This window comes from Aythya ferina, assembly GCF_964211825.1.
Source record: "Aythya ferina genome assembly, chromosome: 1".
In the NCBI taxonomy this organism is placed as follows: Eukaryota; Metazoa; Chordata; class Aves; order Anseriformes; family Anatidae; genus Aythya; species Aythya ferina.
In genome coordinates, this window is record NC_140296.1 from 183,608,427 (window position 1) to 183,632,688 (window position 24,262).

Sequence of the window (24,262 nt, forward strand, 5' to 3'; positions counted from 1 at the left end):
AATCTGGAATGTGTTTTTCATGGCCTGAAGCTTGTACCTCAGTGTACAGCCTTGGGTTATCTAACTGCTTGACCCTTAGAGAGAAGTGAATTTGATCCCTTATATACTACTCTGTAGGAAGTTTGCAAGATATTTAGCAAAATATACTGATAAAGGCTTTACAAATGAAGCTAGAGATACGAAGATGAGATAACTTGTGTTTAACTTTAGCACATGCAATAGGACACTTCCAAGGGCAGGAATGATAAAGTGTTTAAGCAATATATGTGATTAACTATGCAGAGAGGAAAAGGATAAAGACCTGACAGGGAATATATTCTGTAAAGACTCTTATCAATTGACTCTTACCAGTCAAAGCAAAGGTTAGAGTGTATTTGCAGTGATGAGCAGGTGACATAACCCTTGCAAAAATAGGTCCCTAGCCAAAAGGTAGATAGCTCCATACCCAGATCTCATTTCAGGACAAGTATCATTTACAGAAAAAACCTTTGAAACACAAATACCACTTGCTAGTAGTTCACAGGGGAATGGCACCTTCTTTGTTTCAGTAAGCTGGGTGATTTCCCCCAATATCTCCCTACAAATCTTAGAAGAGCAAAAACCGTAAGCAACCTGGAAAACTCCCAAAACAAAAGAACGCCTGCAAAACTCCTTTGCTGTTTGATTCCTGGCTTATGTGAATTTAGAGTTTCGTTAATCATTAGAAAAGGTTAAGTATGTTTTTGTTACTTAGCAACCATGCCTAGTTTTTAAAAGTTTGGTTTTAAATTATATCATGCATTTATCCATATTTTTCTCTGCTTCTTTTCTCACTGGAATTCAAATGCATGAAAGTTTGAATGTAGCCAACCACCTGAACTCCTGATCTTTGCTCCTACCTGCTTGCAAGAAATATGGAAAATCAGAAATAAAATACAAACTGGAGCCTCTCATCTGCATGAGGATTTATTCTTAGCTGGTTTTCAATTTGCACTGTGATGGCAGAGAAAATAACCTAACGCAAATCACAAGGTTATTTTTAGTCTTTGTTTTATTTTCCCTTCCAGTGTTTTGGTTGTGGTAGAGCTTTGTGCTTTATCAGTTTCAACCTAAACATGGAAGCCTGAGATGAGTATATTTTCAGTATTATTTCTGAGAAGTGTGATTAACTTTGGAATCAGTTAAAATATTGTACTACTCTGTTTAGCTGATGCTCATGTATATTTTAATACCAGACAAATATTTAACCTAATGCAGTATGAACTGCAATGCTTGTACACCCTAAAGGTTACTTGCTTTTTCCAGTTATGTCAGTTGCTGTTATAGAGGATGTTACTTCTTTCTGAAAGCTTTGGTTTGCTTACCCATTTTACAATATTAAGTTGACATCCTAGCTAGGTAAAATCAATGAGAGCTTTCTTATAGAGTATCCTGGAGTCAAGATTTTACTTTGTAAGTGAAAAACACAGTTTGGAAAAAAAAAAAAAAAAAAAAAAAAAAAAAAAAGTAAATAATTGTAAATATTATAAATAATAATAAAACATCATATCCTGAAAGTACAAAATGCTAAAGCAGTTATCTATTGCAGCGACTAAGCTCTTGTTTCTCCCTGGAAGCTGCACAGCATGCACATGAACAGCCAGCTGCTGAGGCCTCTGTCTGCCCAGGAGCTCTGCTCTTGTGAGCTGATAGATCAGAAGTTACCTGGAATTTGGCAGTTCTCATTATTTGTCCTTTTTAACATCAATGGTGTTCAGCAATGATTGTGAATGCAGAGCTGTACAAGCCATTCCAAAGGTCCTGCGATGCTTATTTTGGATTTTTTGCTGTGCTGACAACACATCTATTTCTGTTCATAGCAGCAAGGTGAGCCTGAAGAAACAGAGGAAGCTAAAGAGCACAAGTGCTTCAGCAGCTTAGTGTGTACTGGGTCTTGGTCCATGTGGGAATAATTTCAGAATCTCAGGCAGCCAACAGAGAAATGGATCCCACTTATCAGGGCAGAGAAACCAGCCTGCTTCAAACCCCCATAGATATCTGGAAGGCTTTGGAACACTGGGTTTATATTCATAGGATGAGGACTACGAAGAAACGTAGAACTGATAAGGTAAGAGGAACTTTTGCCAAACTCATGTTATTTCCCACTGTTTTGGAGAAGGTTTCTGTTCTTTCTCAGTCTTCTATAAGTAACAAGGGCAACTGCCTGAGCCTGACATTGTAGGAAGCACTGGTGAAAATCAACAAATGTAAGAGTAAACAGAGAAGAGTGTATGTCCTGTTGGACATTAGTCTAATTCTGACTGTAATGGTGGTATCTTCAGTCTTCCCACTCTAGAAATGTCTTCTAATTCTCCACTCCACCTTGGTTCAGGGCAAAGGTTGTGTAATTGTTGTGCAAAGGGAAGAGTCCTAGTTGAGGCTCCACATGCAGCACTTCGAAGCAGCAGTCTCCAGGAGAGTGCAAGCACAGGGCACCTCCTGCCTGCCTCTGAGTTGTGGTTATTTTGCCAGTAGTCTGCAGAAACTTCACACTTCCTCCCTGAACAGGACCTAACTTCCAGGAAAGCAGAGAAACACCCATGGGATGGGACATGTATGCAGGAGGTTCTTGTTTAATTCTAGGAGTGTTCCACAGGTATGTTCCCCAAAGGGTACCAACCTGCAACATAAGTCATCCATTCCGGTTTATCCATCCATTTTTTTAATCCCAAATTCATTTGTGCAGGTTATGGATTATTCACACCCAGAAAACTGTCTTCATACTTCTAGTGTGCTCGGATCTTTCTTTTTTTATAAAAAATCATGACATTTTCTAGATTTCATCACCAGATTAAGTGCATTTTCCGGAGTTACCCAGATTTACTTTCAGAAACAGCAACTGACATTTCCTTAAAAAAATAAAAAGGGTGGAGGAGAAAGAAAACCATCCCTAAGCTGACAGAATGCAACAGTAGGAGGCAAGCATTCAGCTGGCAGTTACTTACTTCCTGGCATGCAATTTTAATTAAGGAGTCAGCATGTCTGCTACACAAGCCCACAGGAGGCAGTAACTAAAAATGACTGGGAAAATGTCCACGCGTAAAAAGGTAGGAGAAAGAAACAATGACACTATATTTCAGGAGGCTAATTGAATATGTTCATCCCTACTTTTCTCTACATAAGACCTATTACCAAAGGGAAACCAAGCAGAAGTTGCTGTATCACTGAATGCACAGAAATACCTATTTTGCAGTATATAGTCAGAGATTCACTATTGATCCAAGGGAAATGAAAGACAGCATCCATTTGTTGTTGTTGTTGTTGATATGTTTTTGATATGTTGTTGATTTTTTTTTTTTTTAGTTTTAGCATTTCTGCAATGAGATTTTTTTTTTTATATTTTATGCTGGGAACATTGCATTCAGTGCAATTATGCCTTTCACCAAGCAGTTAAGTTGCCCAGTGAGTAAGAAGCATGAGTGACCTGCTCAGGAGCCTTGTTCTGAGGTAGCAGTTTATATTTTTAAGCCATAACCCGGCCAGATTTTTTTTTTTTTTTTCCTTAGACCATAGCTGTAGTGATTACTTAGCCAAGTAAGTCAGCAAGGAGATTACTTTAAATCACTTCTAGTAATTTTTTCATAAAAAACTTTTTTTCCCTGATATGATGAGTTTTTCTTCTTTTTGCAGAGCCAATCATGAGGACATAGAGACTGATTCATATCCTGTACTTCCAACAACCATTATTAATCACACAAATATCTTTCCAAAGAGGTACTGCAAAATCCCTCATTGAAATCTTGTTGTTGGCTGTTACTTTCTCCACTGGTAAATATTCAAATGTAACACTGAGAAATAAAAAGGAGAGAGTTCATGCACCTGCCTTGTTTTATATCTATACACATCAATCTGAAAGGACTGGGACTAAAAATAATTTGTGAAAGAAAAGCAAATTAATATGATATGACTTAAAATTAGAGCTATGGGTTCTGCGGAGAAAAGAACTGGTCAGCTAATCTCAGTCTTTCTGCCTTTGTGTCACTTCCACTTATTAAGAGCTCTTCAGCTGGCAGGTATAAAATTTATGCTTATTGGGTGAATATTGGAGGAACACAGTGAAGTCAGATGACTGAATAAAAAATTCATCTATTTTTTTGTTTCTGTAAGTGCCATTGAGTAGGCTCATTATGGGTCAAAATATTATTTATGAGAGGGTGTAACTTGGGATGAAACAATGAAAAATCAGTCATGAATTTCTCCCTCCTCCTGTTGAACTGCCTTTATGAATCGGGATTGATGGGGCAGTGTTCAGAACAAGCTAGGACCATGAGAGCTGTGTGAGGCTGTACATGATCTGTCTCTTCTCTCTTTCCACAGAACCAGAGACCAGATCAAAAAGACTCTAATGCTAATATTTAAGATTTTGATGTCTTGCTCATATGAACAAAATTCATGAGAAAGAGTGCTTTACTGCCTTTTCTTTTTGTCTTAAGCTAACCTATAGGGAGAAATTTTCTTTTACTGAGCAGAAGAGAAAATATCCTAGATTTTTTTTTTTTTCTCATAACCCTGCAAAATCCAGACATGAATAGAATAGCCTGAAGATCTCTGTAATTTGAACCAACTGACAATGATCACTTCAGGAGCCATCAGCTCCTTGAAAATTGCCATAGTTTACTGACTGGCAGTTGCTTCTCCTATCTGTCTTAAACTACAAAATGCCCTAAAGGAATTGAAGAAAGGGAAGCATAAAGACCCAGTAATAAGCTCTATATCACTGCAGAATTGGCAGAATTGCCAGTTTTTAGCCAAAAAAAAAAAAAAAAAAAAAAGGAGAAGGTAATAACCAGTAGCTATAGGGCTACCAATTTTTGCTCCCAGACCACAGCCACACCCATCAGTATTGGTGTGTCAGGGTCTGCAAAGCCCAGCCATCCTCTGCAACCTGCTGGTCCCTGCTAGGATATTTGGGTTGATGACATTTGCCACCAGGTTTAACCAGCTGACATTTTTTGTTTCTTTATAATAAATAACTTGATGCACTATTCTGAAGCAGTTTGAACTTCTAGCCATCTTACTATTAAATAAGCTGAAACATCCTTTTGCCAGTCTCTCTCCCTTTGTCTCTGGAAAGCATCATTTCAGAAGATGCTAAGTCAAGCGAACCTTCTTCTGGGGACCCTGGTCTCTCCATCTCAATTGGAAAGGGACTCTGGGCAGTGGATGAATTGAAACACCTGTAATGTAGCTGCCTCAAATTTAGTGATAAGAATTTCATGCAGAAAAACAAAACAAAAGAAAACAAAACCAAACAAACTCACTCCATTTCAATACCAGACTTTCCAAAATGTTAGCCCATACTTCATCCTATACTTTTGCTTGGTGAACCTCAAACTCTGGTTTCCTTTGAACAATGACTGTAGCTTTAAAGGTGAGGTATTTATCTTGTGCGTGTAAAGAAGGGACTGGTGTCCAAAGCGGCTACAAAGAAGTTCTTAATAAACTCAGCTAAAATCAGCTGCATGCCTCTAGTCTCTCTGTATAATTTTATACAAAGACATGAAAAAAAAAAAAAAAAAAAAAGGTTTTTTAGATGAAATAAAGCTGCCCTCAGGCAGTGATAAATTGCAATGGAAGAGCCAATTCAACTGATCGCTATATTACAGACAGCATGGTTCCTGTGTTGCAAGGATAATATTTATTTTCATATGGATGGGCTGTTCTTGATTTAATTTATTTGTGATAGAAAGCTCAGGTAGGCATCAAAACTGCAATTGCAAAGCATGGCTGCACCGTGATTATCTAAGCATGGCATACATGATCGTTTATTGCATTTAATCAATAGCAGCTCAGAGATAATGCTTCTTCATGCTGAGGGCTTTAGGAAGAAACACAGACCTTCTGTGGCTATGAGGAGGGCAGGAAAGAGGGCCTGCTCCTGAGTATTACCCCCTGCTCTGTACACAGTGTCCAGAGAGGAGGAAAGCTGGGAAAGGGAAACAAGCCCAAGAACTGCGACACCAGGATTAAGCAGAGGTGGATGAAAAAGGAGAGAAAATCATGAAGAGCTTTAGGGGTTAGGAGGTGCATGAAGCAAAACTGAGTGCTGTCCCCTAGGCTCCATTAGGAGCCTGTGGAAGCCTGGAACAGGAAGAGTGCCCCATTAAATGCCTCACTCATGACTGACATCCAACAGAGCTCAGAGAAGAGCTCCCAATAGTCTATTTCCATGCATATTGATTTTTTTCTTTAAAGCTTATCCACGATATTCATGAAATTTTAAGGAAAATGCTCCTTGACAAACATTAGATGTCTTCTCGAGTTTTCTAATGGAAAAGTGATCTGGACTTCTAAATGCATAACATTTAAAGTGAATGTGCAAGAGCCATTTTTTTCTCTTCCAAATCCAGCTAACAAAAAAGTCACTCTGATCTCCAGTTTGAATCTGCAGGAATACCCTTATAAAGGATATTCCATAATTTTGGGGTTCTGGTAGACAAAAAGCTCGACCTGAGCCAGCAGTGCATGCTTGCAGCCCAGAAGACCGACTGCGTCCTGGGCTGCATCAACAGAGGATTGGCCAGCAGGGGAGGGAGGGGTTGTCCCCCTCTGCTCTGCCTTTGTGAAGACCTGCTTGGAGTACTGCATCCAGGTGTGGGGCCCCCAGCACAAGAAGGATGTGGGTTTGAGTTCGAGTGGGTTTTAAACTAAAAGAGGAGAGAGTTAGATTAGATGTTGAGAGGAAATTCTTCACTCAGAGGGTGGTGAGGCACTGGCAGTGGTTGCCCATAGAAGCTATGGATGCCCCATCCCTGTAAGTGCTCGAGGCCAGGGTGGGTGGGGCTTTTAGCAACCTGGTGTGGTGGGAGGTGTCCCTGCCCATGGCAGGGGGGTTGGAACTAAATGGTCTTCAAGATCCCTTCCAACCCAAGCCATTCTAAGATTCCATGATTTTACGTGAATTTCCCTGCTTATTTCATATCGATTTCTTGAACTCCCTAATACCTGGGGGTTAGGGAGTACATAGCAGCAACATTTACCTGCCTCTGGATCCCACTCATTAAATATTTAAATATTAATATGAAGAGTTTTTGTTTGTTTGCTTTTGATTTTTGAGTGTATTATTTGCACTAAGTGTGCAAGCAGCCCAGAGGCAGGCCAATAACAGAAGCAAAATCAAAACACACATGAGAAACAGAGAATGAAAGAAATGGGAAAATGGGAGAACAATTGCCTCTGGCCATCATTTTACAGTTTTTAGATAAGTTTTGAAAAAATATTAACTCATTTTCCCCTGTAGTTATGTAGCTGCAGTCTCTGCAACTGTAAGGAAATAAAAAAAATAATAAAAAAAAAAAGCGGAGTGAAATGGTTTTGAGATTTTAAAATGTCACCAGTAGAACTGAAAGAGAATATATCTTTTTACAGATACATGTTAGGTAGTGTTTTTTTTTCATTGTTGTTGTTTGTTTTTTGTTTTTAAAGCATTCATCCTGTCAGGCATTTGGCTCCCCTATGGGACAGGTGAAATTTAAAAGAATAGATATCATGGTCTTCAGAGTAAATCTATTCATTATAAATAGAAAGGACAATACTTGGATAGGTTCCCAAATATGATAAACAAATGAAGAGACTCTTGGGTATGTCTAATTTATGTTATCTGTAAATTTAAACTGTACAACTGCAGCACTAAAAGCTCAATAGACTTTATCTTGCCTGGTATCATTGGCAGCTGTCCAGTAAAGCACTTACACATGGCTTAATTTTAAGGACATGATGCCCTGGTTTCAAGCCAGAGTACCCAGCAGCGTATTGGAATAATTCAGTGACAAGTATTTTGAAAAGCCATGCAAAAAATACTGTTCTGCTGCTTCTTAAGAACGACTATATGTGGTTGATTTAAACACATTATTTTACCATTACGTTTTGAAGATACACCTAGAATATTCCTTTCAGGTAGCTGTAGAGAGCAATGACGTCTCCCCCGAGCCTCCCCTTCTCCAGACTAAACAACCCCAGCTCCCTCAGCTGCTCCCCACAGAACTTGTACTCTTCATCAGATTTGTAGCCCTTCTCTGTGCATGCTCCAGGGCCTTGATGTCCTTCTTGCAGTGAGGGGCCCAGAACTGAACACAGTACTCAAGGTGTGTCCTCACCAGAGTTGAGTACTGGAGGACAATCACCTCCCTGCTCCTGCTGCCTACACTATTCCTGATACAAGCCAGGATGCTGTTGGCTTTCTTGGCCACCTGGGCACACTGCTGGTTCAGCTGGATTTTGCTCCATTCACTACCACTCTCTGGGCCCGGCCATCCAGCCAGTTTTTAACCCAGCAAAGCTTGTACCTGTCCAAGCCATGGGCTGCCAACTTCTCCGGGAGAATGCTGTAGGAAAGCTCATGTCTCCCTGCCTCAGGGTCCTCTTTTAGCTGCTGCACTGGACATGAACTCATACACACACGTTCTTTACGTGAACAGGTACAGAACACCCACTTCTCTCACTAGTTGAGAGTTGGATGATGAATGCCATGTTGCTAAATGAATTTAATTTATTAATGGGTCAAAAATCCATTAAACACTTTCTGACACGAATACATTTATAGCTGAATATGTGATATCATATAGTCACTTTACTTACCTATGATTAACTGAGGCAATGCCAATTAAAACTGAGATAAAAAAAGTTTGTAGACATTTATTAGTTTCATATTTCTTGTGTTTTCCTAACTGCTACCTACAGTGCAATTAGTGGCATAGGCCATTAATAAATTCAAGGTCAAATTGCACAATCTTTCTTAAAAATAAGAGGGAAATGAGCTAACAGAATTGGAAATAACAGCAAGGCAAAGCACAAGGACCCTAATAGGTTTACTGACCTTCACTCTTCAGATGGGTTAGTAGTCATTATAATGCTGTGAATGTTCCCTTAAATAATTTAGATGCCATTGCTTGCTTCTTTGAGGCACTTCATCAAGGTTCTGTGAAGCCAGCAAAGCATGGATAAATATTGAAACTCCTCAAAAATATAATAGACAAAACTGCTGCTCCATTGCATCCCAGTTATCTTACTTCTAAGTTTTTGCTCAGCTGTTTTAAGAACTTCCAACATACTCCTAAATAATTAATTCAAAAATTACATGCATTCTGAAGGAAAACAGGAAGTGGGGGAAAACCCGTTTATGTATAGCTTCAGCCTGTAATGTTTCTTCTATTTTCATTTTAGTGAAATTCCTTTAGCATGGTTGGCCCAATGTGGAAGAAATCAGTAAAGCAAAGCCATAGCTTAAAAGTCATGGTTGCCATACATGAAGAAAAAAACAAACAAACAAACAAAAAAAAAAACCAGCAAAACAAAACCAAATGGGTAGAACTTAATATAAAATATTGAAAAGACTGCCTAAACTTTAGAGAGTATTTTCTTTTAATATTTTTTTTTTCACAGACAAACTGAACTTAAGTACCTCCTGCCTCCTTTGAACAATTAGCAACAGATTACACCCATTTCACTGCCATATGCATTTGAAGTTCATGAAGTTCATAGGTACAACCTTAATATTTCTTTAAGGCTTTGAGTGCAACATTTCAGTTCCATTGGCTTCTGCAATGTCAGGGTCCTGGAGTTTATATATCTGATAGCCCCCACACTTCGGCTGCTTGACAAGCTGTCCTGCTCTTGGCAGGTTTTTTTTTAGAGTTCTTTTTCCTCCTAGTAGCTAGGATGAAAATAGTGGTGATAACACACTGATGTCTTAGTTGTTGCAGAGAAGTGCTTGCACATAGCCAAGGACTTTTCAGCTCCTTGTGTTGCTCCTTGTGTTGTCCAGGAGCTGGGAGGGAACACAGCCAGGACAGCTGGCCCAGACTGGCCAAAGGGATGTCCCATACCTTGTGGTGTCATGCTGAATAATCAAGATGAGGTGGCTGGCCTGGGTTGGGGGTGTCTGCTGCCTAGGGACAGGCATCGATTAGTGGGTGGTGAGCAATGGCATTGTGCATCACTTGTACTTATTATTACTACTTTGTACTTTTTATTACTACTACTATTATCATCATCATCATTACTATTATTTCTCTTCCTTTTGTGTCCTATTAAACTGTCTTTATCTCAACCCAAGAGCTTTTACTTTTTCTCTCTTGATTCTCTCCCCCACCCCACTGTGTGTGTGTGTGAGCAAATGTCTGTGTGGTGCTTTGCTGCCTGCCGGATTAAGCCACAACACAAGCACAGAGCCACCAAGCTGAGCAGAAGCTGTAACTTTGGACTACTTACTGATAGCTACCTACTTACTGGTACCTGCTTTCTCAGAATCCTCCCCAGCCAATGTTCAGAATGCATTACAAGTAGCAAAGGAAATAAAAAATAAGACAAAAAAAATGTTTAACAAGTAAATTAGAAGGAATAACAAAGAATGCATAGGCCATAGTTCACAGGGAAAGAGGAGCAATTAGTGATGACACAGAGAAGATGAAATCTTAAGTCGTTTTACTTTTGTTTTAATTTTCATACAAAAAGTCAGTTGCGACCAGATGCTCAATAAACTTAAATTATTAAGGATATAAGAAGCAAGCCCAAATAGAAAAAGAACAGGTGAAAAAATATTTATATAGGTAAGATGTACTTAGATCAGTGACAACTGACTCATTTGCCCTTCTGAGTACTTAAGGAATTTACATGAAACAATTCCAGAATAATTAGCATTTGTTTGTGAGACCTCATAGCAGATGGTGAGGTATGCCAGGAGTAAAGAAAGATCAGCCTAATGTGTCTAATTCACTCTTGTATCCAGAAAACTACTGAAATAAGTAATTAAATAATCAATTTTAAATATTTAAAGGATAATAACTTGATAAGAAACAGACAGCACTAATTTGTCAAGAGCAACTCATGTCAAAGAAATCAATTTCTTTCTCTAGCTACCTGGTGACTTTGACTGGTCTAGTGGATGGAGAAGCAGTAAAAGTAATGTATCTTGGCTTTGGAAAGGCTTTTGTTCCATGACATACTCCTAAACAAACTAGGGAGATAAACCAAAGAAAAGTATATAGAGTGGGCATATGTCTGTGTTCAAAGTCTGCACTGAAAAAAACAGTGGTTGCTTGCTAAAAAAGTGGCAGCATATATCCTATAGGTTATCTTGGAGAATATCCTGATTCTGTGAGATTTAGTTTCATCCGTGATTTAATTCATATATAAGAAAATGCTATAATAAAATCGGCCAACATAAATGTCTTATGGGTTGTGAGCTCTTTGGAGACAGGTTTAGAATACAAAAATATCTTGCTGAATTGTATAAATGCTCTGAAATAATAATAAGTAAAAAAAATATATAAGTGCAGAGAGCTCCAGTTAGCAAGGCAATACCTAGTGCACAAGTGAAAAATGTGAAAAGTGAACTGGGCACCATGTTCAAAGTTCAGTGTGTATAGTGGATCAGAAACAGATGCTTCTCTAAATAGAAGAAAGAAAAAAAAAATGCAGTCTGCATGTTGGTATGCATGAACAAAAATGTGAGGTCTAAAGCAGTTATTGCACTGCTGCCAGAACTTCTGGGCCTTAGCTATATCTATCTGCTACATCTGCCTATATTATTGGATCCATGGTGTATCCACAGCAACCCCCACCTTTATGGGCACCCCCATGTCCAGGAGGGATGTGACTATAATGGGAAGTGTCAAGAACATGAGAAGAAATAATAAAATATTTAGAAAATGATTATTATATGAAAAAATTGAATTTCCAAAAGGATCTGCTGCCACCACACGCAGATAATGACATGAGCAGTACAGCTAATCAGAATCACACATGGTATACATTACAAATTGTCTCTCTTCACATGCTGAATTTCTCCACCTGTGACTGGCCATTGATATTATGCCCATGAATGTACAGATACAACAGAATTGTAGGCTAAAAAGCAGAAGTCTGAGTAAGTGACAGAATGGCAGCTCTGCATATTAAAAACAGACCAAAAAAAATTATCCTGTAAGGAGAATAATGATCATCAATTGGTCAATAGGTACTCGGGGGCTATCTGAGATGGGACTACTTTATTTGAGGAAGATTTAGATTATATATCAGGGATTATAATATGCATTACGCAGTTTTTTGTAACTCTACTTTGTTGAATGCTTCTCTTTACATAACTTGGCAATTAGTTGAAAGCAGAGCTTTTTTCTCATTAATTTCTAGCTGTAGTGGTACTTCCTGAAGTTAACAGCAGAATTATCATTTATAAATGCTAGCATGTTAACTGAATTCAAACCATTTGTTTTTTTACTACGCTTTCTGCATTTACAAGGATTGTTAATATAGTTTCAATACTGTCTTGGCTACAATCAAAATTACAAAGAAATATTTCCCTTTTGAATTTGTAGTAATAAGCAGCTGCAAAAACAGTTTTTGGTTTTTGTGCTTAGAGGTCTTAGTAGCCACAAGAAAAAAAAAATCATGAAAAAACCCAAACCCAACAATTTCTCATTCTAATCAATCTTCAGCTATTTTCACAATTAAGAAACAAGCCAATATAATGTTGGCAATGAATTGCTTAGTCCTGCTGAGATGCATAATTTTATCCTAGGGGAGCACGTATCTTGGGAAACAGTTCTATTTAATTTGCAACCATAATCAAGTGATGTGATTTTATTTATATAGGAAAAGTGTATGAATTTTATTTACAAATGGATTGCAGCAGGATGTGGCTCTCTACCTTGGGTAATCACACTGAAAGGGCTTAAAACTATTCTTTGGGTAAAATGAGTGGGATTTTCTACAGATCTGACCCACTGCTAACTAGCTCAAATCTTCCATTAATGTTGTGTTTCACCATTTTCTCAAAAGCTTTTTTATTTTCACTTGCTTTGCTAGCCTAGAAGAGTTTTACAATTTTGCTACGGCCCTACACAAGACAGTAGCTGGCAATAATTAGTACTACTGTTTTCTTTCAGTATTTTTCACATTTATGCTAACACTATTAACTTGTCACAAAAACACCCCATTGGCCTCAAATCAGAGATAGCTTGGCATTTGTCAGCTGTGGACGAGGAAGAGGTCCCAAGATGTGCTCATTCTGGAGCCTGCTTAAGCAGCTGAGTCAGGTTGAGGACAAGTCCTTGGGCTGCAAACTGCCAGTAATGGTACCAACTGTCAGAAGACCACCTCAAGAGCTGTACTCCCAGGTGATGAAGTGAGGTAAAGTCCTTGGGAAAGGCTGCTCTAGAGACCAGCTAACATGTAGCTAATTTTGATTGTGATACAGTTTGAGGGAGCTTTACAGACAAGATGTTTGTCTGGCTGGACCAACATCTGCTGTCTGCCCCTGTGCTTTGCCAGCTTTGAAGGGGAAATTTTATCTGTTCATTAGCTAGGAGGAGGTTGAGATTTCCTGCAATTTAGTCCACACGTGGTGGTGTAGCAGAAGCAGAAAATTCCCATGCTCCTGGTAACTTCATATAGCTTTCATTGGCCTTGTCAGCATCATGCATAATACATCTATTTTATCCGTGTGGTCTGTAAAACCACCCTGGAAGTCCAACACAACTCAAGACTGAGGTGGTAAATGGCTGCAAGAAAGCACTGGGAAGTTTGGCTCTGATTAAAAGGCTTTACTCATAATCCATTATTAAATGAACTGTGTTCCACACCTAAGAATTTCAAGAGTGGTGTTTAAAAATACCATCAGTGAGATATTGCTTAAGCCATGAATTCTATAATTGCTACACTGAAATTGTGCAGTGCAACCAGGAAAGGTTTAATGGCTTATTGGAGTTGAAGAATTGTTCTTAATGGGCACAAAACTCCGTCTGCTTTCACAGTGTGAACAGGGAAAATTATGGTACTATCTATGCCATCCATTTCCTTCTCCTCTGATGCATTATAATAGCATCTAAAGAAAGCGCTAGCCAGCACATGGTTTTCTATATTATGCAAACTGAACTTTTCAAATCCGTGAAGGATGTCAGCAAAAGTTGTCAGTCTTATACATGGATCATTACCAGTTTTGAAAGGTGAGACTCAGAACTGCAAATTGTAGGTTAGCTTCTCTCTCTCTCTCTCTCTTCATGCCTTCCTTTACTTCTTCCCTACTCCCTTTCCCATCTCATTTCTTGGTTGTCCCCCCCACACACACACACTTCCCCCTCCCCTTCTTCCTTTTATTTATATATTTTTGCAATAACAAGCAGTGTCTTGCGAGGCAAAATAAAAGACTGATAAAGGACAATTGTTCAGAGAAATTATCTAGGAGGGTAGAAAATTCTTTTGCATTTTCTTGTCGTGTGTTATGAATTCAAGCAAGTGCTACAATAAACAAGGTACTTTTATTCTGTTTACTTCAACTGAGCCAAATAGTAAATGCTATGAAATGTTTGTGGCTTAGTTACACGTGTCTGGAATGCTTATGTTGTGTAGCTCTAGTACATATGCTTATGTCTGCTTTTCTAGCTATGCTCATGATGTGCACAGGTGAAGATGGACATCACAGAGGGAATTACAATATTCAGTGTGAAGAACAATTAATCTCAGTGATGCTCTGTGTACTGTAAAGGCCAAGCCTCTTAGCAGTGAATCCTGTGTAAAAAGCCACCTATATTAAAAACTTTTGGTTTTATTTTTAGTTAAAGAAATTTGCCTGCCCTAAAGATCCAACTTCTGTATTTTAACATGTTTTGGATTTATATTTTTTTTTCTGTGCCCAAAAGCTGAAGAAAAATCCATGAATCTGCCTGCCTGCTTAGTGCTGGAAATATTAAATTACTTTCTCAATCTGTTCAGACTGATTCATAATTTAGGCATATCTTGATGTTACTGTGCCCATGTCTCTCTGCATGTTGCAGGACCAAGATCCTGGTGCAGTGAGACACTCTTACCCTTAGCTCCCAGGGGCAAAGGTCTCTTCCCACTCCTTGGAGGGTAAAAAGTGGGAGAGGGCAGAAGTGTGATTCTGGTCCCATCTGCCAGATCCAGACCTTCCCCTCACAGCTGGCTGCCCATGCTACTGGCTTATAGCTATCCTTTTTAGGCTCATGACTATAAATTTCTTGCCTACATGGAGTCTGTCAGGAGGAGAATACATCTTATACCTGGTAACTTTGGTCTCTCTTCTGGGATATAAATACTCTGGGTTCAAATCTCTCAGCGTTTGAGGAGGGATCACAAAAGAAGTTTTCATGCATCTTGTGTTGTTAGAGGATGTCGGAGGATGGAAAGAGAAATCTCTAAGTGAAGGAAGCAGATCTCACAAAAATGCCCTGCAGCACTCTTGGACTGATGCCTGAGAAGAGAGTTTCAGGCACTAACTTCTCCTTAGTGTTTTATTTTAGGTGGTTTGGGTGTATTAGCTTGCTGTTTCTTCAGTGATAACTTGTTTATGCCCGTATCTTGTACTGGAGTTTTGAAAACTTAGGACAGCAATATGAATCCCACCTTAGAGCTTGACACCCAGTTTTCTACATTTGTCACAAATGGATGTGGCAGAACCTGAAGCTTTTCATCAAAGGATGACCAAATAAAATGGTTGGAGGCAACTCTTACAGACATCCCTGAGGGGCTGCTCCAGCACCGCAACCTATAATGATACACCCTGACTTCAAGGGGCACTGAATCAACTAGGGCCTTCAGGGTCTGTTTTGCATTGGTATGTTGCTTTCTGAATTTCTAATTAGGCACCAAGCATTTAGAGACTATGATATATTTATTTTGTATTTGTAGAGGAACCTGCCAGAAAGCAGAATTTTTATTTTAATTGCTTTATAAAGCTCAAAGACCTTTTTCCTTTTCAAATTCTTTTAAAAGTGGATGGTTTTCAATATCCAGTAAGTTTAAATTATTCTCATCAGGTACTCTTCTCCACCATATATATCAGGGTTAAGATAGCATACAATAAAAAAAGGTTTAAGAAATCTCAGGCACTTTTATTGAAAGACAACCGTTCTTCACACACCACAGTTTTAGATCCTGCTAATTTATCACAAAATAAATGTTAGACTGTACAGCATTTGGGAAATACTTATTTTAAAAATAGGAAATCAGTTGTGTAAAGAAATGTCATACAGCAATTGAACATTTCACAGGTAAAGGAACATACAACAGCTTCCAAGAGCACAATGCAAAAGTATTAAAGCATAGCACTTACAAAGAGTTTGGTAATTGTTAAAAAACGCAAATCATGACATCAACTTTGCACAGACAAAGAACTAAGCTGATAACTTAGTTATCATTTATCACCGGCAGCTGCAAAGTAATCTGACATCTGTGCAGACCTGGCCTCTGGGGAATCTCCCCAGCCCCAAGTTGCTGTGGGCAGCAGCGTGACTCCATCAGGGCAGCTGGCATCCGTGTGGGCTGCCAGCAGCAGGACGGGAGAGGTGGCAGGAATGGACTTCTCTATATTTAAGGGATCACTAACCACAGAAACAGCCTTTGGGTCCTGACAGCAGCTGCACATAGGATACAGCAGTCTTTAGATTGTTGTAATTAGTATGATAACTGTCTTGGTATCTACACCTAATCAAAAATTTGAAAAAAAGGGTAAAATGTGGTGTGTGTTTTTTCACTCCACCCTTCTGGAGCTGCTGCTGCACTGCTGCTCAGCCACCCCTCAGGCTACAGACCCGGTTGCTTTAAACTAGTAAACAAACACAGGTACTTCATTTTAAAAGTACATTAGGGAATTTACACTGCAAGATTGATCTGACTGATGTGTGTAGTAATGGAACAGTGCAGAAGCTTTTTCCAGGGTGTACTTGTTTTGCGGTTACTAGTAATCTAAAAACACATCCTCCAAAAGCAAAGTGAAAATATATTAGAGATTGTACAGCCATAGGAAAGGGGAACAGAGACCTGGCACATCTCCCCTAATGAAGTATATGACAAAGGCTTCATTTAATTCAGTAGGAATGAGACCACAAAATAAATAGTATGTCATAAATATTACTTATGTAATAATACAATTGTCTAATTAGACTCATCTGAGACAAAAAAAAAAATACAATATTCTATATGGAAATTATGCACAAAGCAATTTACAAATAGTTGATGCAGTCATCATGTATTAATCAACTTTTAAAACGATTGTAGATGCATTTCCACCACTTGCCACAATACTGACAAACTCTGGGCAAAGCAAGGAACCTCACAGTGCCGGTAAGGAGCACGCAGCCAGCATGGCATGCTGTGTCTGCACGCAGAGCCAAAGCCACCCACAGGGTACCCAGAGCCAAGCCTTCTGAGCTCCTTTTTTCTCCATCTCAACACTCTCAGGTGAGGAATTTCCATCAGTATTAATCTCTGCTCTGCAGAGATCTTAATTTTGATGTAAAAAGGTCCTTAGAAGGTTTAAAAATAAGTTAGCAATAATGTCAGCTTAGCTCAAAGATTGTGTCTGACCCATTCCTTACACTTTTAGCAAAACAAGAAAAAAATGCTAGTGAAACACTACCTTTCCACTACTACCAACTTGTTTATTCATGACTGGTTTGCATACAGCATACAATCTGTCAAAAACCTCACGCTCAATCATTTCATTTTTGTCACTAGTTTATCATATTGTGACAGTTAATATGCTGGTCACTGACAGTTTATTTATAATTCTGCATTTCATTTTGGTAACTTATAAATACACATGGCACAGCAAACAACTTTAACTTTCATTACTTTACAAATCCCTTCCTTCTCTCTTTGCACATAATTCACTCTGTACACAGATTGTAGCAAAAATAGTTTTTAAAGTGCATTCTTCATTAAATAATTTAAATCTTTCTTTTTTACAAAGCAAGAATCTTTTTCAGGATCTGGTAGATCCTGAAAAAAATTACTTAGTTTAGGGAAATTCTGTGGTCTGCATTATGTGGGAGTTCGGATTTACACATGGGTCTTTCTCAACATATTGTCTACAATCCTATGAATAAACCAAAAAGTAGAGCAAAGGAATGGCTGAGAATTATCCAGCACAAACTGAGCTTCAGCTTATGCTGAAAACAATGTCACTTACTACAGAGTTGACAACTTCTGCAGAGTTCTCTTCAATGGTTCAAAATGATTAGTTTCTTCCATGAAGATACACAACTTCAAGAGAGAATACAGGTGTCAAAGCACAATTTAATAGCACAGTGCATTTGTGGACCTCTGTGGGCCTCAATGGCATATTCAAGGCTGAGGTTACAACAGTCAGTTTTGTATTCTGAACATTAACAAAACCAGGGACAGCTCATAAGCACTTAACAAATTTCCTCTTGCTGAATAGCAGTTGTCACATGATTAAAATACTGTCAATTCCTTGAAGAGCAGACCAGGAGAGGCTGAAAATACCACTTTCACTGAGAGTAGTGAACGCCAAGCCACAAAGAGGACTTTTCCCTACCCTTATGTTTTGTGAAAAAAATAAAAAGCATTTTTTCCCATAGAAAATATTATTTCCCAAATAAAAGGCAGGGAAAAAAAAATCTATTCCACAAAATGAATACTAAAACGAATACAGTATGTTTGTTCATTTGTTTAAAGACAAAAAATATTCACCAAGAGGACAGAAAAGCACTGAAGTACATTACCCAGGGTAGCCCTGCTGTCTCCATGCTGGAGGTTTTCAAGATGTGACTAGACAAATCCCTGATCAACCCAAGCTCAGTGCTAACCTTGCTTTGACTGAGGTCAGACAAGATGGTCCTCAGAGATCCCTCCCACAGGAAATATTCTATGATTCATTGTTTCCAATGCTCTTGAATAATCTGGAAATTATTGACTCAATTGGAAATGTAAGACCTGGGAACCTTATAGTAAGAGCACTGTCTCAGCTGGTTTTCTTCTCTATGCCTTCAGGATCAAGGGACTATATAAACCACGAACTCCTTGTTTCTGTGCTGCACATCCTTCTGCAAAGACACAGTAAAACCTATGTCTTTGATTAGCTATTTGCATATACATTCTCCTATAGTGCCTGATGAGGCTTCATTTAGATAGGTGTTGCATATCTGTGACCATAATTATTACTGCAGTGTATCAATTAACACTCACACAGTGGCAGCTCGTGATTGGCCTAGTCATTGACATAGCCCTATCTTGCTAGGCACTGTACAAAAAGTACAAAAAAGAAAAGAAAGAAGAAGTTAGCCATCATAAAGAGATAGCAGCTTCAGCCATGTTGGCAAAGTGTAATGGCACGTACAGATAACAATTAGTACACAGAACCATCATCATTAAGAGAAAGTGCGTCTTCACTCCAATAATTCATCACAGCTGAACCTGCAACCTGTAGCTAATAGAAGAAACTATATATAACAATCCTATACATAGTATTCTGGCATTATAGACAGCATGGTTGATATCTCTACTCTAAATGCACACTAACAAAAATAAACATAAAAAAGTAAAATATCTAATCAAAAAACTAAAGCTTTTTTTTTTTTTGGCTTTTTTTTTTTTTTGGTAGGAAAAATCAATAATTTACAGGATCCATAAAAGACAGATTAAGGCTTTCATCCATCACTGAGGTTCCCCAAGGGATGACCCAACCTAAATACATGAAAATTTGGTTCACACTATTAACTAAACACTCTTTACAAATTGTCATGTGTCCTCCCAACAGGTGGAAAAAACAACTCCATAGTCCTTACTGTGAAAACATACAACAGTTATATACAATTTCAGTAGCTGAAGATATCTCTGAACTGCAAGCTTCTTTTGACTACATTGCACTTTTTTGTTTCTAAAATTCGTACACTAGAATCCTTAAACTGCTACCTGTCCTGTAGAGGTCATGCACCTCCTGATGAAGATGCACTACAGTCTTGTTTGATGAATTGAGCGTTACATCTTCAGCACTCTGTCTTGTGCTTTCATTCACCAGGAGGATATATCTCTACTTTTGGCAGAGAAGCATGATGAGAATTTAGTCTCCATTCATATTGATCAACTCAGATCTATCAATTCATTTTTATACAGGAAAATTCTAGACAACATATACAACTATGACATGTTTCAGTGAGGTCCTGGAAGGAGATAGATTTTAAACATATGCTTAAGTACATATTCTCCTTCCAGATTACAAGGTGCTTAACAGATAAAGTGCTGCCTAAGTGACCATGCTGCTCTTCTCCCTTTTTTGCACGTTTGACAGGTCTGTAAACCATATGTTCAAGACAATTCCCCAACCTGATTTTTGTTTATGATCAACACCATTTCAAATAGCATTTGAATCTAGAAAACAGAAAAACAGTATGTTCTTGGACAAAACCCAAATGTCACCAGGGGTCATAGTAAGAATAGACACTTGAAATAATAACATCTAAATCTCATTATTTCTCTACCCTGAGCATGGGGGCAAACTGCCAGTGACAATAGCTATGTACATTTAGTTTTTCCTTCATAACATGAAGATATAAACGTTCAGACTAGCTGAACTATATTAGAAACTTGATCTGACTTGATGATATTTAGAAAGTCTAACATTCTTCCTGATTAGACTCTCAGAACAGATCATCAGTCTCTTGGACTGTGGAATAAGGCATTTACAGTAATGGGGATCCCTATTGTTATAGTGACAAAAAGCATTTTAAGTGACTCACCATATGCCAGTGGAACAGAAAAGAAACAAAAACAATCCAAACCAATCCCCAGGTTTTGTGGTGGTGTGTTGTTTGTTTGTTTGTTTTTTACAACCCTGTGCTGTTTGAAGAAATGATTGGTGCCCAACTTGGATAAGTATAGAGATCGAATATAGGCACTATCCATGTCATAATTCCAAGCATAACGACAGCAACTCCGATGATATTAATGCCCAAACCAGCTTTCACCTAAAGGAGGGAGAAAAGAAATCAAAGACTAATATCAAGCCTGTGAAGAAAGTTTTTAAAATGGTAAAAATCAGACAATAATGTTGCAGAGTGATTATCAGAACCCTTTGGATAGTGTTGCTTAAAACTCACCATGTCCATTACAGTTAAATGACCATATGAAAACACAATGGCATTGGCTGGGTTTGCTACTGGAAGAAGGAATGCAAAAGAAGTACATAGTGTGGCAGGTATCAAAATGAAGAGTGGGTTCACGTGAATGGCTTCAGCCTGCAGAAAGAAAAATAAAAAAGAACAGCTGTCAGGGGATGCATTTGCTAAATGAAATACATAAATGCAAACTTACTATATTAACACAAGCAAACTGTAAACTGCCAGCTTAAATAGTGAAAAATAACCTTTTCTGGTAACTCTTTTATAAGATTATATCTGAAAATGCTCCAGAGGAGAACAGGTATTTCTAGCACAGGATAGTTAATGAACCCTAAATTCACACCTGATTTTTCTCTAATTGTAGCTGAGTCTCTAATATGAAAAACTCTTGCAAAGAGTGTGGGCACAGCACAAGCACTAAAACCAAAACACTGCCAGAAAGATGATGAAGTTGAATTTGTGTATAATGCGCAGGAGGTACTCAATGTAGTAAGGACTGAGTTTTCTTGTGAGATAGGGAATGGAGATTAGTGTATGGCTAGATTGGTCAAGTAGCAAAGACAAGAAGATAGCCATAGTAAGTTTTGAAGAAGAATTGGGTGTTTTGATAAAGATAATGAGAAAAAAAAAAAAAAAAAAAAAAAAAAAAAAAGGAAAAAAAATGAGGAAAGGAGAGAAGAAATGAGAAGTACGTCTAAGCACATCTATTAGACCTCTCTTCTTTTTGGTGACAGCTTGAATGGTGCATTGTTAACCATTTTTTTTTTGAAGATTTGGTCCTGAAGAAACACTGTGAGAGTTGTCCTTTCAAGTGTTTCCATTATACTCAAATAGGAGTAACAGCTTCAATTTTTGAGTATTGCACATTTATCTTAATTTTACTGATACAGCATCTCTTGTAAGAAAGACAAGACAACCAGCTATCCAATGAACATGGCAATAAAGAAAAAAAAAAAAAGTTAAGAAGTACTTTATGTAGACTTTTAAAAAACTGCTTCTTTGAGCAGCTATATTATTACATGGATGACAGAGCACAATCTGGTTAAAAGCAACCTCTATGATACTCACCAAAGGAGATAATATAGGCAAAAATATTGTAATGGTGGCTGGATTGCTGGCAACTTCTGTTACTGAAGTGACAATAAGGCATGATATCAGAATAATTAGCCACAGGGGTAGTGATCCTAGGGGGGTCAATTTACTTGCTACCCAGTCAGACAGTTTTGAAACCTGCACAAGAAATATGACAACATGATTATGTTTTACAAAACACTGAACAGAAAACTATAATGAAATGGTATTGAACAGGAATTAACTCATTTGTTAATTATGAAGTATTTGTGTAAAATAGAAAAAAAAAATATCTGAAATAATTCCATGTTCCTACCACATGTTTTTAAGTACATTTTTCTAAGTTACTGTTGTCCTGTAGGCACCCATGCAAGCTATATTCCATTTATTTATATTTGCACCTTTGAGAAGGTTAGAGGAGATGTACTCAGAAAATTTGTCATACACATATATCAGGCTTCATAAACAAATCTTGGGCCAAGACCTGTTTGATTTGCTGGAGTAGCCAGCAGGACTCTGCATAGGAATTACCTCAGAAACCTCTGCACAATTCCTACCACATTGGGCTTAAATTAAAACAAGTAATTAACAGTAATCATCTTTGTTCATAGCCTCTGAAGTCAAGGAAAACTTTTTTTTTTTTCTTACCCCCACTTTGTAAACATCTTGCATATTCACATTTATCCTGTTCAATATTGCTACAAGAACAATTTGCTAAAATAAGAGAGTAACCTTGAATCCTCTGCATGTCTGACTTGTGTCTGATGTGGGTCATGCTAATTGCACAGATCTTCTATAAATTGCATTACCTCACAGCCGTCTGCCAATGCAAACCCGCCACCAACAAGAATAGCTATTTCCCAGGGCATGCATGACTGAAATTCCTTCCAAGTAATCAGTGGAGTGTAACCATAAGCAGCTAAAGAAAAAAAAAATCACCAACGTTTAAAAACATCTTGAAAAACATCTTGAAATAATTTCTCTGAAGAAATACTTTGAAAATATTCAAAGGCAAAATCTAATCATTATAACCTGAATAAAGTCTTTGACAGAAACAACCTGTACTTCTGGGACAGATCCTTGGCTGCTGGAAACTATCACAGCTGGAAGACGACAGCTACAAAAGTTTCCACCAGCGGAGCATTGGCCCCTTTCCCCTCCTTCCCTGTGTGGAAGACTGCTATGGGATATCAGTAAGACTAACTTAATCAACAAAACTCTACTGTTCATACAGATTGCCAAGGTAACACTCTATAGGCTCATTTAGGTTTTGATCTCTGCCCTGTGTAGCCCAATTCAAAGCCTGTAGCAGTCTCTGGAGAGGTGTTTTTCACTGATGCCAGGGAGCTGCAGACAGCAGGCTGCTGTACAGCACTGGCTCACAGAGCTCACACTGCCTGAATGCTATCACCTGTGCCAGGGAGGCTATATTCCCCCACAAGGCATTATCTTGTATTAAGGTTGTGACATCAGTATTTAAAGACATTCCTCTACTGAATGCAATGTGTTATGTTTACGGCCGAACCTTCAATACTGTATTGTAATAAAACACAGATCAAAAGATACTTAACTGCTTTCTCCATTTGAAGTCTTAGACAATGTTTTTGCAGGAATAATAAAGAACAGGAGGCCAATCACCAGGGCAGTTGTTGAATCCGTAGCATAGCCTTTGTACCTGAGTTAACAAGAATAACACAAGAGAACAGCATGTACATATATACAGTCAGGACAGCAGTCTGCTATGTTGTGTGCCTGTGCCCAGGTGCTGGCTCCCCTGTAAGGAGAGGTCGGGGCTGCCCCAAGCCAGGCACACTCCAATGGGCCCAACACATGACATGGCTGGGCCCAGCAGCCAAAACGGTGGCATATTTGGGAAAATGTGTTTAAGAAAGAGTAAAAAATGACACATAGGAGGTGACAAGTGAAGAAAATAAATGAGGAAAAGACCCTTGTGACCACCACAGTTAGAGAAGGAGAAGGAGGTGCTGCAGGCATGGCAGCAGAGATCACCCTGCATACATGTGGAAGAAACCATGGTGAAGCAGTGGAAAAGTGTGAGGAGAAAGGAGCAGCAGAGAGGAGCTGTGACGGACTGACCACAGCCCCGACTCCCCATCTCCCTGTGCCACTCAGGGTGGGAGGGCACAGAGTCAAGGATGAAGAAGTAACTTTGAGCTTCAGGAAAGGGAAGGGAAGGGAAGGAGGAGTGTTGTTTTAATTTGCCTTTGTTTCTCACTGTCTGAACTGTTTTAATAGAGAGTAAATAAAAATAATTTTCCCCAAGTTGATTCTGTTCT

General features: G+C 38.5%; 1 protein-coding gene across 1 annotated transcript in view; it reads right to left on the minus strand.

The window, feature by feature from the left end:
* Positions 1 to 15,845: 15,845 nt before the first annotated feature.
* SLC13A1 (solute carrier family 13 member 1) overlaps positions 15,846 to 24,262 on the minus strand; it is a 28,583-nt gene continuing 20,166 nt past the window's right edge. The window contains exons 11-15 of the mRNA XM_084532592.1: positions 23,537 to 23,640; positions 22,775 to 22,884; positions 21,963 to 22,124; positions 20,874 to 21,011; positions 15,846 to 20,741 (exon numbers count right to left, since the gene is read on the minus strand). Coding sequence (XP_084388718.1) covers positions 20,601 to 20,741; positions 20,874 to 21,011; positions 21,963 to 22,124; positions 22,775 to 22,884; positions 23,537 to 23,640 — 655 coding nt within the window. The 3' untranslated portion in view covers positions 15,846 to 20,600. The remainder of the gene's footprint in view (positions 20,742 to 20,873; positions 21,012 to 21,962; positions 22,125 to 22,774; positions 22,885 to 23,536; positions 23,641 to 24,262) is intronic.